Source organism: Balaenoptera physalus (genome assembly GCF_965194825.1).
Source record: "Balaenoptera physalus genome assembly, chromosome: 16".
Taxonomy (NCBI): Eukaryota; Metazoa; Chordata; class Mammalia; order Artiodactyla; family Balaenopteridae; genus Balaenoptera; species Balaenoptera physalus.
The window spans coordinates 63,337,853-63,355,962 of NC_138898.1; the positions used below are offsets into that span (position 1 = coordinate 63,337,853).

An 18,110-nucleotide genomic window follows, 5' to 3' on the forward strand; every position below is an offset into this window, starting at 1 on the left:
GAGGGCTTCCCTGGTGGCGCAGTGGTTGAGAATCTGCCTGCTAATGCAGGGAACACGGGTTCGAGCCCTGGTCTGGGAGGATCCCACATGCCGCGGAGCGGCTGGGCCCGTGAGCCACAATTACTGAGCCTGCGTGTCTGGAGCCTGTGCTCCGCAACAAGAGAGGCCGCGATAGTGAGAGGCCCGTGCACAGCGATGAAGAGTGACCCCCACTTGCCACAACTAGTGAAAGCCCTCGCACAGAAACGAAGACCCAACATAGCCATAAATTAAAAATAAATAAATAAATAAAAAAATTAAAAAAAAAAAAAAGAATCTAGGTGAAAGTAACAAGAACCCCATTTTTCATATACCATTTTCATATAAATCCCATAAACTCAGATATTCAAAGTTCCTTTAGAAAAGTCCTGTCTCGGGACGTCCCTGGTGGCGCAGTGGTTGAGAATCCGCCTGCCAATGCAGGAGACATGGGTTCGAGCCCCGGCCCGGGAAGATCCCACATGCTGCAGAGCAACTAAGCCCGTGCGCCACAACTACTGAGCCTGAGCTCTAGAGCCCATGAGCCACAACTACTGAAGCCCGCGCGCCTAGAGCCCGTGCTCCGCAACAAGAGAAGCCACCGCAGTGAGAAGCCCGCGCACCGCAATGAAGAGTAGCCCCCGCTCGCCCCAACTTAGAGAAAGCCTGTGCGCAGCAATAAAGACCCAACGCAGCCAAAAATAAAAGAAAGAAAAGAAGGAAAGAAAAGAAAGGAAGGAAAGAAAGAAAGAAAGAAAAGCCCTGTCTCTGTGAACTCCTAAAACCTTCATTCCTAACAGCTACCACGAGGAACGATTCTGCTCTGTGTTGTGTTGTTTGCTCTAGCGAGCTGAGCTGTTTCTTCTGTCACATACCCCAGGGGTAGAGACCCTCATAGAAATGAAACTCCCCAGTTATTGCCTCATTGGGCCCAAACTCCAGGTACCATAAATGCCAGCCAAGTCGTCAGAACAGCTCACACTGACTGAACGCTTAGACCAGAGCAACTTGTTCCGTCCTCGTGGGCCCTGTGAGGTGGGCCGTTGTCACCCCCGCTTTACGTGTGAGAGCCACAGGCTTGTGGGGTAAGTGGTTCCCTCGTGGCCACGTGCCCACGCGGGGTGGCCGGACTCCCGGCGCTCTCTTCGCGCCCGTACCCTGTGCGCGGAGTGGGAACTCCAGGCCCAGAACCAAGTATCTGCTCTCAAGGCTCCTCCCATGTAGATGACAGAGCTGTGTGTCCACTGCCTGGTGGCCTGTGTCCCACAGCTCTGCCAGGACAGAAGGTGACAGTCCCGTCCACTCGGCGACCTCAGTTGTGGCTTGTGAAGCTTGTTCGGGGCTGATAGCCGTCACGGTCTCTGTGTGGCTCCTCACACCGCCTGATCCTATCTGCCCCATGGAGTTCTAGATGGCGTCTCCAGGTCTCACTGCAGATGATGTGTCATCGAACGTCATCGTCTGTCCGTCTGGCCTAACCCCAATCTGTTAAGGCACACGGTCGGAGACCATGATGTGGCCCCGCTGCAGGCGTGAGCCACCCCACTCTGCAGAGCCCCGGTCCTGCAGACACACACACAGAACCAGGACCACGGGTGTGCAGGATGCTTTGGGAGTGTGTTAAGTATGTGTGGACTGCGCAGGCAGAAGATCAAAACTAGTCCCCTGGCCCTCTTGCACATGGCACCTTGTAGAACACATGAGGCAGGGCGCACATGTCAGGATGCAACATGTGCCCCCTGGCCTCACCCCCTTCTGGCCTGAGAGCACAGAGCAGGGCTGATGGGATGAGAGGCTTGCTGGAAAGAATCAGTGGTCCCTGGGCCAGTGAGAACGCCAGGAGGTTGTCCTTTGCAAGCAGGGCTGTAGCTGACCCACCCCAGCCCTGGCCAGTGGTTCCAGGTTCAGGCCTCCTCCTGGGGCCAGAGGAGTCCGGGGTCGGTGACCCCTGCCCTGCGTCTGGAAGCGCCCCCTGATCGCTGTCTAACCCGCCTCTCTCTCACTGCTCTTTCAGCCCTGTTTCCTGCCTCCGTAAAGAGGCAGCCAAGATGGCCACTGGTGGGCTTTCTAATGCCTCGGCTGAGAGACTGTTGGCGGGGCTCTCTGCTTACTGTTGTACAGACGGTAATGCCATCGGAGGAGGGCAGGGGCTGGGCAAGGCAGGGGCCTGGTCCTTGGGGATAAAGCCCAAGTCCTGGCAACCTTCAGCTTATGCTACTCTTTACGAGATTCTCAGAGGTCAAGTCCAGCCGTGGCCCCCACGTTGCCAGCCAGCCCCCCGTGTCCGAGGCAGCGCAGGGACACCAGCACATGAGGTGCCGACGTTCACATGGCCCTGACGGCCCCCCGGCAGCCAGAGGGCCACTTAGACCTTGGATCTTAGACACTTAGACCTCAGATCTCTCCCGTGGGTGGTAGCCCTCCCGGGCAGGCTTCACCCGAGGGCAAAAACACTTTGAGGGGCAGAGTTGGGACAGAGATGGCACACAGAAGACAAGATGCTGAAAGAGCATTCCTGCAGGTTTTCAAGTATAGTCCTTAAAATCCAAGAGGGTTTATCCGTGGATAAACAGCTGTAGGCTAAAAGATTCTGCAAGTTCCCAGCTATTTTTATATAGTGGACATGTCGTCCCCTACAAAGCAACCGGAAATAAAAGTCTTTAAGCATTTTGAGGTGCAGCCAGTCAGTGATGGAGGCTCAGCCGAGGGAGGCAGTAGAAATGCCCTCTTCCCAGGTCAGCCCCCTGGGCCAGACGGGAAATACACACAGAGACGGCCAGAAGTCATGGAGGGTCACCAACGTGGGGACCGTGTGTTGCCCCTAAAGCCCAGAGTCTTGTGCCCACAGTCCTGAAACGGTAAATCGTGTGACCCACTGCGGGGAGATGGAGGAGGGTCCCTGTGCAGGCACCCGAGTTTTCTGCCTTCACTGAAGCTTCGGGGTCCTAGCAGGGAGTGAGGGGACTGCAGGGGGTCCCCAGGGTCCTGCCAGGCTGCAGGGTCTCTGCCATTCTGAACCCTGACCCATGTTGGTGAATTCCTTTATTTTTGTGCGAATTCCTTAGAGGAGGCCTGCGTGAGCACCTGGCCTCGCCTGGCCCAGTGGGTGCGCCGCTGTCGGGCTTGACTCTGAACCCTGCTTCCGCGCCCCCCATGTTCTTTGAACAGTTGCGGGTACTTTGGCTTTTCTGGTGTGGCCCCCGACTCCGTGGCTCCCAGCCCCCATCACTGGGCACCGCTGTCATCTTGCCGGGGGGGATGGGCTCCAGAGCCAGCCTCTCGAGTCAGAAACGTGGACGAGAAAGCTCTGTGTCGCCTGTAGACCCTGTGGGCTTCAGGCTGAGTCCCACACTCAGTCCCAGCCCAGCACCTCCTCTCTGGCCCCAGGGCCCAGGCAGGCTGTGCTGGGAGGTGAAAGGGCAGAGCCGAGGAAGGAGCCAGCGAGGGGAGAAATAAGACCACGGCTGTGCTTGCCGTCTTCGGCTTTGTGCGCGAGGTCACAGGGCCGATTGATTTTTTTACTGTTTCCCAGCATTGAGGAGTGGTGAGAAAAATATGAACACTGCATCCTCACAACCTGAACCACAGCCACGGGACGAATTTGCTAATGAAAGGCCGACCCGGGGCACACCCCCGCCCCACGGTCCTCATTCCAGCCGAGACTATCGAAATGCAGGGCCCGGGTTTTGTCAGGGTGGACCGCCCTCCCCTCCAAATCTTAGATCTTTTTCCTAAAAGAGGAAAAGTGGACTCTTGGAAGCACATCCATGTGAGCCTTAAATGGCTTGGGGTCATGTCCTTCAGACTCAGAAGGCACACACGTCAGGAGCTGGGCAGGGTGGCCTCAGCTGTGGTGACCCTGGTCTCAGCCTGGAGCAGAGGCCCACGTGGACAGGAGACGTGCTTGGTTTGACTTGCCTGGGGCTGCCTGCTTCTTTTTTTAAAAAGGGAGGTGAAGCGAGTTGTCGGCCATTTAAAAGATCAGGAGGTTTTCCACCAAAATCCAGATATCCAGCTTCTCTTGAAGAACAGGGAGCCATGGCCACGTTCTCAGGTAGCAGCAGTCAGGAGAGACTGCGGAGCTGCAGTTTCCAGTTTTCTCCAGTCTCCACCAGTCCCTGTCATCTCCCTGACACAGGCTGAATGTCCCATGTATCGTGTTGATTTTCCTGATAGAAGAGAACGGTTTCTCAGTGCCCATGTCGCAGTCCAACAAGGGGAAACAGATGGCGAGTGGGGGGACTGTCTGCCTTTCACCCCTGGCCTCTCCTCTTTCACCAGTGTTACCCGTCCAAACTTGGTGCTCGAGTTTGCAGCCTGTAGGATCGAGGCTTTGAGGTTCCCCCCGACATGTCTGTGATTTTCAAAGGTAGCCTCTGCAGAGGTTCTAGAAAAGACAGGGGAAGGGAAGCCCACCCTTGATCAGGCACCATGCAGCCAGGGCAGTTCTGTTTTCATCTTGCATGTAAACTAGAATTTCACTGTCGAGAAAAAAAGTTTGCAAAGTGCTGTGATGTGCTGTTATCTTTCCAGAACGAGGTCCCATCTCCAGCCAGGCAGCTGGATCTTCCGAGAAGCTGCCTTCAGGGACCTTGCTCAGGAGGGTGTAATGGGACAGGAATCTTGCACATGAGCTGGGATGTCACAAGAGCTAGGTCACTTGGGACAACATTCCTTGAGGTCTTGGCTCCCGGGAAGCGAGCGCCAAGTGGTGACCTCAGCTTCCCCTCCCTGGAAGTCATTCTGGTACAACTTTTCACTTTCCACCCACCTTTATTGTTGGGCTCTCACCGTTTAGTTTGTGTTTTCGTGGCTTTCAGCGTTTAGTATTTTCATTATTTAATAGCTATGGCATTTGGGTTTGGGTTTTAAAATGTCAGTCGCCTCAAATCCTTCCTGGAAGCGGGAGATCTGTAGGAGCGTCTGTAGGGGCGAGGCTGAGGTGACGTTCAGTGGTCACGGTCCCCAAGATGGAGTCTAAGCCAGTGGGGTTCCTTCCCCTTCAGCTCTCTAAAAGGTCCCTGTGGAATCCCCTACCTGCTCAGGTAGTTTTCACATTTTCCAGTTTTTAACCTGAAATAGTTGCACTTCAGTCACGTAACCAATATCTGTTACATACAGTTATAGTGTGCAAAGCAGCACAAGCTCTGGACAGACCGCAGAGGTCAGCTGGGGCCTCCCTGCTCCTCGGAGGTTTAGGAAACCTTTGGCTCAGACCCCCAGTTCTCTTGCCTGCACACGTGCAAGCCTTCCCACCCTTTACTCTCTCGTGGTCCCAGCTGTTTCCAGGTCTTGGCCTTCACGTGTAGTCTCTGTGTGGCCTGGTGTGAACCCAGATGGAAACACAGTTCCTTCACTGTGTCCACCAAAAAAAGTCCACTTGCACCACACAAGGAAAGAGTTGAAGGAGCATTTCCTAAAGATTTGGGGGGTCGTGGGGGTCACCGCCCCTATCTCAATTACCCCTTCTCCTCTTTCTCCTCACTCCACCTCTCCCAGATTGCCCCCAGGAAGTGCAGGGCAGCTTTCCCTACACTGGAAGCTCTGGGGGCCGGCTAGTCCCTGTCCCTACAGAGCTCAGCTCACATCCCTGCCTTAAAAAAGCTTTTTCCCAATTGTCAGTTAAGATTAAGTTCAACTACATAATAGAGAAAAACCCCAAAGAGTTTTATTTCCCTCTCAGTGAGAGGAAGCCTGTATGAAGGTAGTCAGGGGCTCCACAGAGGCATCAGGGACCCAAGATCCTTCCTGCTCAGTGCTCTGCTGTCCCTAATATGTGATTCATCCTCGTGGGCCATGACAGCTGCTGGAGTTCCAGCCATCACATTGATGTTTCAGGAAGCAGAATGGAGGAAAGCATAACTCCTTCCTTTTAAGAAGCCTTCCTAGAAATCAAACACGTCACTTTCACTTCTATCTCATTGGCCACAGCTTAGCCACAGGGTCGTGCCTAGCTGTCAGATTCTGTAATTGCAGATGAAGGGGAGAATGGGTATTGGGAGACAGCTCACAATATCAGAAACACTGTCTAAAACGCTCTGAACCCCAAAGGATTCCAGGTGCTAGCTGTTAAAATAATGACAGTTGTTTTGACAGGGCTACTCTTCGTTGCGGTGCGCAGGCTTCTCGTCGTGGTGGCTTCTCTTTGTTTCGGAGCACAGGCTCTAGGCACACGGGCTCAGTAGTTGTGGCACACAAAATAGCAAAGCATCTTTGCAGTCATGTTTCTTATGCCCTACTTGGGTGTATGCCTTACGTGGGTTGACGGGGCCCCAAGGCTGGACAGGGCAGGCTATGGGAGCACAGGGGAAAGAACCGTTAACCCCACTGGCTGCAGAAACTCTTGCCCAAGCTGGCCCTGAGCTGTGTGAGCCTTAAAAGATAAGGAAGGGATCTGTGAAGACAGGAAAGAGGCAGGAGGGAATTCCAGACCAAGGGAACAGCCCAGCTGAGGCCAAGAGCAAGTGGTTCTTGTCACACAGTCTGAGATGAGACCTGCCTGAGCTGCTAGAGGCAGGCGGCCCCGTCTCCACCGGCCCTCCCCTCACCCCCACTGATTGGGGCGGGGTGAGGGCAGGGTTTGAGGAGGGAGCTGACAAAAACGTTGCTGGGGGTTGGAACGTCCCTGAGTCCTGTGGATCTGACCAGGAATCCAAGGATAAAGGGCAAGAGATGAATAACTGAAACGCCGACGACCACCAGGCGCGTCAAGTTGGGGAGGGGAAGGAACTGGCTCACCCCCGCCCTCCAGGTGCTGCCACACGTGAATGGGGCCCAGCGATGCCAGATCTTTCTTAAAGAAGCCAGAAATCCAGACTTGTGTATACAGTCTTCCAGTGTGTGAATGGCGGTGCCTAAAACAAGCAGACAAGCACAAACATGATGTGAGCAAAGCCAGACACATCTGCGAGCCTCTGGGCTGCGGCTGGCTGGCCCTGGGCGCTCCCTGCCGTGGCATCCTGGTTCTCCTGGGGAAAGCCTCGTGGGCTTTCCACCCAAAGACAATGGTGTGCCTGATGAATATTTGGGGTGCGCTTTTCAGCGTCTTCTCCTTTGCCTACGTCCCAAAAAGGCTGTGGGGTTCAAGTCAAATTCAGATTTATAGGTGAAAAGAAAACTACTGGCCATTTAAGCCAGGAGACCCTCACTCACTGTACTGTGTTTTGCATAAAGACGTGAAGACTCGTGGAGAAGAGGGGGCTTGTCCAAGGTCACGAGCCCGGTTGGGCAGAGCTTGAATTCGAACTTGGGGCTCTGACTCCCAGCCCACTGCTCCCTCTAGCAGTGGACCTAAAATAGAAGGCTGACCTTCTTGTGGTATTTTTGTACTTGACAAACGCCAGAGAGTTACTCACGAGTTCACCTTCCCAGAATAACTGTCAGAATGGGGCCAGAGGGCAGCAGGAAGACCCCAGCCTGACCCTGTGAAGCCCAGGGCTCCTGGAAAGCGAGGGATGCATTTCACCGTTGGCCCGCCTGCTGTGGAGCTTGGCATCTGGCCCCAGCTGTGGGGAGGTTCTTAGTGGGTCCAGGGGAGAGAGCTTTGGAGGCCAGAACAGATCCCAGGGCTGTATTAGGGACCCAGCAGCTTCAACCTGCCCAGCTCCCAGACGGCTCGTGTGCCTTCCTTCAGCCTCCATTCTTTTTCTGGTTCAAGATACTATTTGTGGTAGGAGTCTTGGAAAATTCAGACAAGCATGAAAAAATTAAACTGAAACTCACCATAGCAAACCACCTGGTTCTCCCGTGACTTCTGCTTCAATCCCTCCAGTCTGTTTGCTCTGCTCACCACACAAGGAGGGAGGCAGAGCCTAGATTTTTTTTTTTTTTTTACCTTTTATTTTTTCACAACAGTGGGAGCAGGTGGGACGTGCTCTTTCTAACCTTTTTTTATTTACTATGTCTTGAGTGTTTCCCTTGGCACTTCATCTGCTTTTACGCCAGCATGTCTAACAGCAGCCGAGGATTTGGTCACCCCGGCGTAGGAGACTCGATTTGGCTTTTCCCTGATTGGTGGATGTTCCGAGTGCCTCCAGCTCCCTGCCACACACACCAGTGCTTTGAACATCCGTGGACCCACCCACGGCACCTTCCGCAGCATCAGTCAGGTTCTAGATGTGGAATCAGCCGGCTGGTGTGAAAACCCATACGGCCTTTGATGCGCATCTCACAGGCTGTTCTTGAGACATACTCGGGGACGGCCAAGAATTTTATCTGCTGGAGGAGCTCTCAGGGAGACCTGTTTGCCTGTGCCCTTGTCCCATGATCTCTGGCGCATCTGTGCGTTTGCAAGTACTTGGCAGCCCGTGTGTGTTTGACTCGCGCCCAGAAAACCCCTCGGCACCCCCGCCAAAGCTAGTTCATCGAGAACTGCCTCCCCGGGAGAAGAGCAGGGGGCCAGGTGCTTGTCTTGAGTTCTCTGCAGAGCCCTCCTTACCCCTGACATGTCAAACCGGCTCTCAAAGTGTTGCCACCTCGATTTGGGGAGGAGCCCCATGAAATTGCAAGGGGAGTCTGGGCACTGAGCTAAAAAACAAACAAACAAAAAACTTCGCTGAGCCTTTCTGAGTCCCCATGCCATGGAAAGAAGGGAGGTGGATTTTTAGTAGCAGCAGACAAGGGAAAGATGCATTCAGTTGCCTCTGCTCAGCTAGACCCGCAAATGGGTGGTATCAGTGGTTGGTGATTTTTTTTTCTCTCTCTCTTAGCACCTACAGAAGGTGCACCATATTTTTTGTCAACCTATGGCTTGACCCTAATCCGTTCTCCAAATGAAGGAACTTGAGTATCCTGACCTCAGTCTCAGCATCTCGTCTGCTACCCCACGCACTCCACCCCACATGTCTTACAGTAATAACCAGGGCGTTAAAGTGCGTGAGAGAGAAGATGTGTGTCTTTTTTTTTTGCCTGCGTTGGGTCTTCGTTGCTGCGTGTGGGCTTTCTCTAGTTGCAGCGAGCAGGGGCTACTCTTCGTTGCGGTGCTCAGGCTTCTCGTCGTGGTGGCTTCTCTTTGTTTCGGAGCACAGGCTCTAGGCACACGGGCTCAGTAGTTGTGGCACACGGGCTCAGTAGTTGTGGCTCACAGGCTCTAGAGCGCGGGCTCAGTAGTTGTGGCGCACGGGCTTAGTTGCTCCGTGGCATGTGGGGTCTTCCTGGACCAGGGATCGAACCCATGTGCCCTGCATTGGCAGGCAGATTCTTAACCACTGCGCCACCAGGGAAGTCCCAAGATGTGTATCTTAAGAGAAGGGGTGGGTGACCACCTTGGTGACTGCCACGTCATTCCTTCGTTCTGGCTGGGGCGTTTGTTGGGAGTGTAACAGGGTCGGCTTAGTCTCAACTCTCTTACCACACTCTCCGGCCCCTCTGTTCACGGTTGTGATAAATAAGCAGCTCAGGGAAAGCTATCCTGACATTTTGATTTGTTAGGGAGTGATTCATTTTCAAGGCAAGTAAACAGCTTGTAAACTTGGGGGTTTACCACTTCAAGTGATTAAGAAGTAAGCAGCTATTAAGCTGGTTCTGTGGGGCTGTGGCTGCCTGCCCCCTGGGAATCTTCCTGATTGGTGTTTGGATTCGCCTTGATGTTTGCCGTGCTTAATCTGAGGCCCTGCCACCACACACACAGTATATCACATGATGCCTTTTCCTGAGAACTCCAGCATGGTAATCCTGCTGTTCTCCGCCGTAGGTGGGTGTGGGGAATTTACCCACCGAGCTCCCTCCAGACCTCGCATCTGCATGCAGTCACATCGCCCGAAACCCAGGACGGCCTGGCTGGGGGTATAAATAGACCCAGCTTTTGATCCTTAGACAAAAATAATCTTAACACAAACATTAGTACAAAAGAGCTTCTCCACGGTGGCTGGGTGTGGGTTCCCCTAAGTCCTGAGGTGGGGACGGAGCATCGGGTCCCCTTGCATGCCTGCCCTGAGGCCTGCCCACCAGTGGGTGGAGGGAAGGAGGCTCAGGGAAGTGGGGAGACTTGCCCAGGACCCCGCCGCTGGTAAGCGAGCAGATCAGTATGGAGCCCAGGCTTTCCTGGTGCCAGAGCCAGTGCCCCCATCCTCTTCCAGGCTGTGCACACCGTTTCCGTCGAGGGCCAGGGAGTGAAATATTTCAGGCTTTGTGGGCCGTGCAGCCTCTCTTGCACTGGCTCAGTGCTGCCATTGTAGCTTGAAAGCATCCACAGGCAGAATGTAAGCAAAGGGCATGGTTGTGTTCCAGTAAAACTTTATTTAACAGTCAGAGGGCCATAGTTCTCCAACCCCTGCTCGACACCCCACTGCCTCCCTGAGTTCTGAGAAAGGCGTGGTCAGGCCTGGAGAACCTGCTGGAAGAAGTGTCAGTGGGCTCTGGGCCGAGTGAGGTTCAGGCGGCACAGGCGGAGAGCATGAGGTTTGGGGCCGGGGTGAGTGTGCTCGGGGTGGCGAGGCTTGAGGTGACCGTCCAGGAGGGTTGGGGCCCCCACTCTCAGGTGGGAGGAGGACTTGCCCCCATCCCTGCCCTGACTTGGTGCAGACACGGGGTGGGGCGCGGAGCACAGAGCTCCTGGGGAACCAGCACAGTCTGCACGGGCTCCTGGGAGCGCGGACGGGGAGTTGTTCCTTGGGAGCTTCCCCGTGTTTCGTGGATGAAATCAGAAGCCGCGGCCCTTTAGAAAAGCAGGCCGTACCAAGGGCAGGAGTCACGGTCTGGGAAGGCACATGCCTACCGGAGGAGGGGCTCCGGGGCGGCTCGGTCAGAAGGGCCTCCCCCCGTCATAGAGGACAGCCTGCTCCCACCGCGCGCCAAGCGCCGAGCCGGCTGGATGGGCCTGCTTGCACCCCCCTTGCTCTCCCCTTGTACCCCCGCTGCAGCGGGCTGGGGAGAGGCCGGTGACACACGGCCCACCAGCAGCTGGGAAACGACACTGGGCACGCGGCCTAGTGCTTCTGCCGGTGAAGCAGGGTTTGCCCAGGTCTGCAGGTCTCCAACATGTGGGGCTCCTCCACTCCCCCGGGCTCTTCCCGGGCTGGGAAGGCCGCAGGCCCCAGAAATGTGCGGTCCCCGTCTCCAAACCTGGAGTTGCTCTGAGGCCCAAGTGAATCTCTGTGATTGCTAGCTTTTCACCAGAGCTTTCCTTCCTCCCACCAAGCTCTCCACCAGACCCGCCAGGGCAGAGCAGATTCTCTGGCAGGGAGGGTCTTCAGGGTCTCCCCTCCCGCCCAGTGCGGCGTTAAGAGCCCCTGGAAGAACTCGGGTATGTGAGCAAAGGTCCCGAGGTTCGGCCGTGAGGATGCCCCGAGTCCCTCTGTGACCTTCACTAGGACGCCTCTGAGCCCCGAGGCTGTGTGTCCCCTTCAAGGGCGCAGCCGGCGCGGTGCAGAGCCAGCATCAGCACTGATTTACGGCTCAGCCCCGCCCCAAGCCCCTGCACCCCGGCTCTATGGCGGCTGCACCCTTTCCCTCGAAACAGCTTCGCAGCGTGTCCAGGTCAGTCCCAGGCCCGGCGAGCTCAGCTGATAACGGGGAGCAGACCCAGACTCTGAAGGGGCCGGCTTTGTGTCGCTTAGCGCCACCCTCACGCGGAGGCCCCCGGCCCAGCCTTGGCGGTGGGCGCTTGCCCCAGGGGGCCGCACACGCAGTGCCCGGGGAGGTGGCACCCCTCGCGCCAGGCCGCCTGTCCCTCCGCTGGGTCACGTCCCGCCTTGTCTTGCAGGCTTCGCCGTGGCCCAGGGCATAAACCAGCAGAGCTCGTCCTCCCTGTCCTCGCCGTCGCCGTCCGCCAGCGGGAGCCCCAGCGGCAGCGGGAGCACCAGCCACTGCGACTCGGGAGGCGCCAGCTCGTCGTCCACCCCCTCGGCCGCCCAGAGCCCCGCAGGTACTGGCCACGGACACGGCGCAGTGGGGGGACTGGAGGGAACCCTGCGACCCCTCCACCCGAGAGCCCTGACCCCCGGCTGCTCCTCACCGCCGTGTCTGGGGACACTGCCACCCAGGGTTCCGCATCCGCTGGGACGTGCTGTTGGCGGCGGGCGGCTGGCTCGGCTCCCCGCAGGGGAGGAATCACTCCCTTTGCAGGCTGGTCCACTGGAAGGCCTCCGCGGCGGCAGGTAGCTGAGCCTAAATTCACCCCGTTATCACCTCCAGAGTCTTAGGTGTCACGAGGAGGGGTCTCCCAGACGTGATTGTTTGAACTCTGGCGAAAGAATCGTGTCTCTGCTAATTTTTTTTTTCTCCTCCATAACACACCAGTTTCTTCTTTAAATGTTTGGTGCAGTCCAGTTGTCTCTGACGAGGGGGTGCATCTTGCCGCCCTTTTGAGAGTCTGTCGGGGTGGGGTAGAGTCACATCTTGCCCTCCTGTAACTGTCACAAGTGTAGATGTGGCACGGAGAGACCCCATGAGCAGGGAGCCTGGAGTGAGACGTGTGCGTGGTCCCCCTGTGCTCTGAGCTGCCGTGAGCCCCTCGCACGTGAGCACCTCGCCGCAGTGCCTGAGATCCTGGGAGTGAAGATGCCGGCTTATTTCCTGAGCAACACGGCCCCAAAATGCAGCCAGAGGAGCAGGGCCTTGAGAGTGCACCCCGGCGGGTGACCCGTGGGTCTGGAGGGCCCTGGACATCTCTGATTTGAGAGACCCCCCCATAACTCTGGTATGCGCCCCCATTTGGGGACCCTCAGTGTCCTTTGCTGTTCCTGCAGGGTCCCATCCAGAGCCCTCACCCATCATATTTCAAGGACACCTGTGCAAACTCCTGTTAAGTGATGGATCGATGGGTCTTGACAAAAGTGGTGCACCAGGGCACCGGGAAATCGGGGGCCCCTGGCCACCGTCCGCTCGGCACCAGAGACAGAGATCCCCTTGGGCTCCTGCACCTCTCTCCAGAGTTTTCAGCTTCCGCTTTTCTCAGCAAAGGGTTAACCCCGCCTGGTCTCCGTGACTGTGGCCCAGGGCACCTCTTGCCTGCAGCCCCTCCCTCCTCCTCCCACAAGCATCCATTACCTCCATCTCCGACTGACATTCATGAGGCCCCGGCAGCAAGGTGACCCTCAGGCCACCTCCCGTAGACCCCCGTCCACTCGACACCTGCTTTCCTCCCTGCCCCAGCCCGGGGAAGATGACTGCCCTGTCTGAGCTATTTCTGAGCCCGACTTAAGGTTGGCTGTGTATCCAAGCAGTTGCTGCTGCCGTTCCCAGGCTCGTAGCTGGGAAATTCAGACAGAGCTTTCTCAGAAGCCAAGATCAGCCCTCTGCCTCCCCCTGAAGCCTGGTCTCATGCTGGCTCTGGGGGCCAGAGTGCAGGGTTGTGTGTTTATGTGCTCAAGTTTGTACCCGCGTCCTGCCTGCATGTGCACAGAGTTCTGTGTCTCTGTTGTGTGGACCCAAACACACACACGTACTTACAATTGCATTTTGGGTGAAAGGTCTCTTCCTGGTGCCGCTGTGTATGCCTTTTTTCACTTTTAAGGAGGCGCAGCCAACAGCTAAGCGAACCAATGAGCCATACACTTCTTTGCCTAAAACTGAAGCCAGCAAAGACCCACATGATCAAAATCGTGCCTGGGTGTGCAGCTGTCCACCTGAGTGTGGCCCCTGGGGCTCTGCACCTTGCCCACCTTGCACCTTGCGCTAGTTTCTTTGTTCTTGGCCTCCCTCAGCCCCTCCATCCCTACCCCCACCATCCCCTGCTCGGTACCAACGACATGTCTTCTCAACTCAGAAATGCAGGGGCTGTTAGCCTGGTTGTCAGGTCGATAAGTGATGGTCAGGCCCCCGGGTGTCTGCTCCCAATCGGTGTGTCCCTGGCAGGCCTGCAAGGCCTGCAAGCGTGCAAGGCCCCATTTTTTATGCTGCCTGACAGTAAAAGCCTGGGGCCCAGCCTGCCTGTCCAAATCTCCGTAGACACTGAAATAACTCACCTCCTGATGCAGGGCCATCCTGTTGGGCGGCTGATGCTTCACTCTCCACTGAGGGGCCAGCTGTTGACCCCTGGAAGGAGAGAGCATCGGTGCCCACGGGCTGGGGCGGCCGATCTCAGGAGGACCACCAGTCACTTCCTCTCAATGCCAAACTTGCAGGCCGGCCTTCAGCCACTGGGTGCATCCAGAGAACAGCACGTGGGGTTTCCATGTTCCCTGTAGGGCAGGTCTCCCCAGATGGTTCCAGCATCTGCCTGGTGTCCTACCCAGCCATGCTGGATGGACGAAGGGAGGCAGGTTCTTGTTGGGACGGGTGCCCTTCTGCCTGTTCCCTGGTTGACGTCAGCCCAGGGTGGTGGCCCAGTGTTCAGGCTTCTGATTTGGAAGCCACCAGACTTTCCACCGCAGGGCCTGGCCACCATCTGCCAGAGGCAGCATCCTCGGGGGGCCGGCCGGGCCGCAGGATGCGCCAGGGCCTCTCCTCCACGGCCCACCCAGCCTGGGTGGCAAACAGCTGCAGCCCAGCCGCGGAGCCACTTGTCCTCAAAGTGGTTTTGGAGGACACAGTGCAGAATCAGAAGCGTTCCTGACCCTGTGTTTGCAGAGCTTCCAGGAGTCCAGGAAGTTCTTCGAGTGGAGAGCAGCCACCAGGCCCTTTGCAGCCGGAATTAGCAAACTCCAGGGGCTTCTTTGCTCTTGAAGCCACACTTTGCACGTCAGGGTTTGGTCAGGAAAGCACCTGAGAGATACCATCTACCAGGGCATGAGACAGGCCTAGTTTTCTGTGTCTCTGCTCCATGGGGTCGAAACCTGGAATCGCGCAGGGACATCCGTAAAAGCCAGGGGCAACCCTCTCGCTCTCAGCCGTTGATGTGGCCTGGCGCCCCCCCCCCCCCCGCCCAGCCCTCTGGGTGTGTACCCGCCACGGGGCGTCCTGGTAGGCGCTGCTCCCAAAACCCACGTGTCAGGCACGGTGCTCACAAATACTTTACAGACACCCCCTTGTTGCGTCCTGCCACCCTCTGCCTCACACTGTGCTGTTGAAAACACGGGGGCTCAGAGAGGTCACACAGCTTGGCCATGCTGCTGCAGCTGGTAGCAGGGGGGCCCAGATAGGGACCCAGCCTTGGCAACCCAGAGCCCTGCTCTGCCTCCTGAGACAGCCCAGCGGAGCATTGCTTCGGTTCCTAAGTCTGTCCCAGGTGCCTCCATGGGGCGTCCCTGAGACCTGGGCCTTGGGTTCCGATCGCGGTTGGGGGCCACCTATGAAGGGCGCGCATCTCTCCTCCCTACGCGACGGTTGCTCTAGAGCCAGATGAAGAGCCTCAGCCCATTCACAGAGGCCCAAGTCGCTGTGCAGCCCCAGCCAGCGAAAGCAGGGCTATGCAGCTCCGGCGGGGGGGAAGCCCGGTGGTCCCCAAATCAGCATCAAAATGGACCCCAGACGGCCGCGTCTGCCAGCCCAGATGGGTTCACCCCCAGATAAGGGTGTGAAACTGTTGTGACGCTCGGTTGTGTTTTCCGCCTCCGCCCTCTGTCCAGCCCAGGGGACCTTAGCATTCCCTGCCTGGGGTTGAAAGAGGCCCACGCTTATCCCTAATACGGATTTCCTCAGCTTCCCATGGGGCCTCCAGTCTGAGCGCCTCGGGCCTTGTGGACACCAGGCCTGATCTCAGAAGGGTCCCTCTGAGCGTGGCCCTCCACCTGCCAGCCCCGACACCCCACCTAAGAGGCTCTTCTCTCTGCCTCTTACTACCTCGGCCTTGGTACCCCACGCCACCCGCTACTATGCACATGTCCTCGGCACAGAGGATAGCAAAGCATGGAAGGCACAGGCTGGCAGGGGAGGCCGAGTCTATCAGAGGACCACACAGATAAGTGTCCAGTTATAAGCTGTGAACTGGAGGCTGTGGGCGGGGCCAGAGACTCCCAGAGGAGGTGTCACTGGAGCTGAAAGCCCGAGGATGAGGGGGTGACTGGACCAGGGCTCCCTGAAGAAGGTGGCCTTTGGGTGTCACACAATCCACCAAGGCCCAGCCCGGAAACTGCCTGGTGACGAGTTGATACCTTTTCCCTATTTTTCTGGGATCTACCTATCAATTCCACTCTTCCACGTACAGACCCAGGGGGCGGTCTGTGTTTGAGAAACAGCCCCTATGCCCGTCAGGGCCGAGGCCCAAGCGGCGGCTGCAGACCCAGCGCAGGCAGAGGGACCATCACCAGAAGGGGGGGAGGGACCCCGCCTAGAGGCGTCACCACTTTGCCAGTCGCCCAGAGACACCCTCTGCGCTGCTTCTGAGTCTCCTTCACACACCAAAGGCTCATGGTAGACCCTTGTGAGTGGCTTCTCAGCAAGTACAGGCCCTCAAATCGGGGCCAAGAGACACCCCAGACTGACAGAAAGGTCAAAACTGAATTCTGTGGTAACCAAAGGAACCAACCAGAAAGAGTTGGGGACAAGGGGATTTTATTTTCATTGTCGACGATTTACCTGTTAAAGCTGTGCCCAGCAGGGTTTACCGTCTGGTTTTAGCACCTGATGCGTGAGCCCACCTGTTCCCACTGTCCTTTAAAGACAGTGCCCTGAAATCCTCTAGTCTTTCCGGGGAGAGCTGGGCGCCCCACGCTGTGGAGAAGTCCAGGAACCTCTGGCGGGCTCATGCGGCATAGCCAGCCTCGTGGGCCTCGGCTTGTTCCCCAGGGAGAAAATTACGGGGTTGGAATCGGCATTTTTTTCTTTCCTTAAACATTTTATGGTTTTGAGAAGCTGAAATTGCAGAAAACATATGGCGGGAAAGAGAAAATAGACCCAATTTTAGAACCAGATGTAGGATCGGTAGGAATACTTTAGAAACATCTTCTGGGTTATGCCTGTACGCACGCGCACACACACACACGCACGCGCACACACACACACGCACGCACACACACACACACACACACACACGCACACACAGCCTGGAATTCTAGTAAGAAAGCCGTCTCTTCAGCTAAGAGCTCTGCGACCTACACCAAGTTCCTCAAACAGCCACTCTGCCTCCAATCTCCAATCTGTTGCGTTTCACAGGTGTTCTGGGTGAGCCACTTTGAGGAGGATGACAGAAAATCATTTGTTAAAAAATGAATTCAGACTGAAGGCCAGGCTGCTCTTTCCAGCGTCCATTCTCAGACCCAGGGAGTTCTGAGCTGGGGCCACTCTGACTCTCCTCTAAGGGTTTATAGAAAGAAGGAAGAGCTTGGTTCCTGGTGGCCCTGTGCTGGGAGCCTGACACGGGCCCTCCCTCCCCCATCCTCACCTGCTCCCTGAGACGATTGTCTGAAAGTACGACCTTCACCCCAGAGCACCATCCCATTTGGGCCACCTGAGCGCCAGACAGCCAAGGGCCGACCTGCGTGTTACTGAACCCGGGCACCGTGGTCAGGTGGGACTTTTAAGGACAAAACCCCAAGTCAAACGTGTTCTCTTTTCTCCCCAGTTTTATCCATGATGTTAATTTTTTTTATCGCGGTGAAATACATGTAACATCAAATGTGCCATTTTAACCATTTTTCAGCCTACAGTTCAGTCCATTCGCCTTGTTGTGCTCCGTGGCACTCGTCTTAAGCTCTGCTGTAATCCCGATTGTGTCTCAGAGGTGGCGGTTCCTCCCCAGGGAGATGCTCCTAACATTTTTGTTGCAGCCGCTTGGCATCTGCCCTCAGATCTTGCCGCTGTGGTTCAGTCTTGGCTTCAAAGGTGCGGATCACCAGAGTGTGGCCGGGAGAGTGTCACCTCGTGGCTGGGGAGGGGGTGACTAGGGAGGGGGTCATGGGAGGCTCTCCCAGAGCCGCGCTGGTGGCTTCGGTGGCTGCCACTGAGAGCCCTCGGCCTCATCGGTTGGGGTCAGAGATCTACTTGTTTCCCTAACTGCTTTGGCTCCGATCCCCCAACCACACACCCTTCCCTCCTCAGACTGGCCCAGGGATGCAGGGTTGTCATCTTCACCGACAGGCAGTTCTGTTCCTCCGCCCCCGACGGTGCTCACCGAGACCAAGTGTCGCCGACGACCCCGAGAATTTCCTTCCCCACAGGACTGACCTCCGCCGTCTTTACCCGTCTCTAGTCCCACAAGCGGATGATTTGGTTCTTAGCTGTCCCAACACCGCCTCATCGTAGGGGGTGGGATGGGGGTGTCCTACCTGCATGGG

The 18,110-nt window shown here is 56.6% G+C and overlaps 1 protein-coding gene across 7 annotated transcripts in view; it reads left to right on the top strand.

Moving 5' to 3' along the window:
• The window catches only part of CLEC16A (C-type lectin domain containing 16A), a 240,330-nt gene that overhangs the window by 183,210 nt on the left and 39,010 nt on the right, over positions 1-18,110 (top strand). For 4 of the 7 annotated variants that reach the window (XM_082429630.1, XM_082429627.1, XM_082429631.1 and 1 more), the window contains exon 22: positions 11,720-11,881. The exons of the other annotated variants lie outside the window; for them this stretch is intronic. In XM_082429630.1, coding sequence (XP_082285756.1) covers positions 11,720-11,881 — 162 coding nt within the window. The remainder of the gene's footprint in view (positions 1-11,719; positions 11,882-18,110) is intronic. 7 annotated transcript variants of the gene reach the window in all.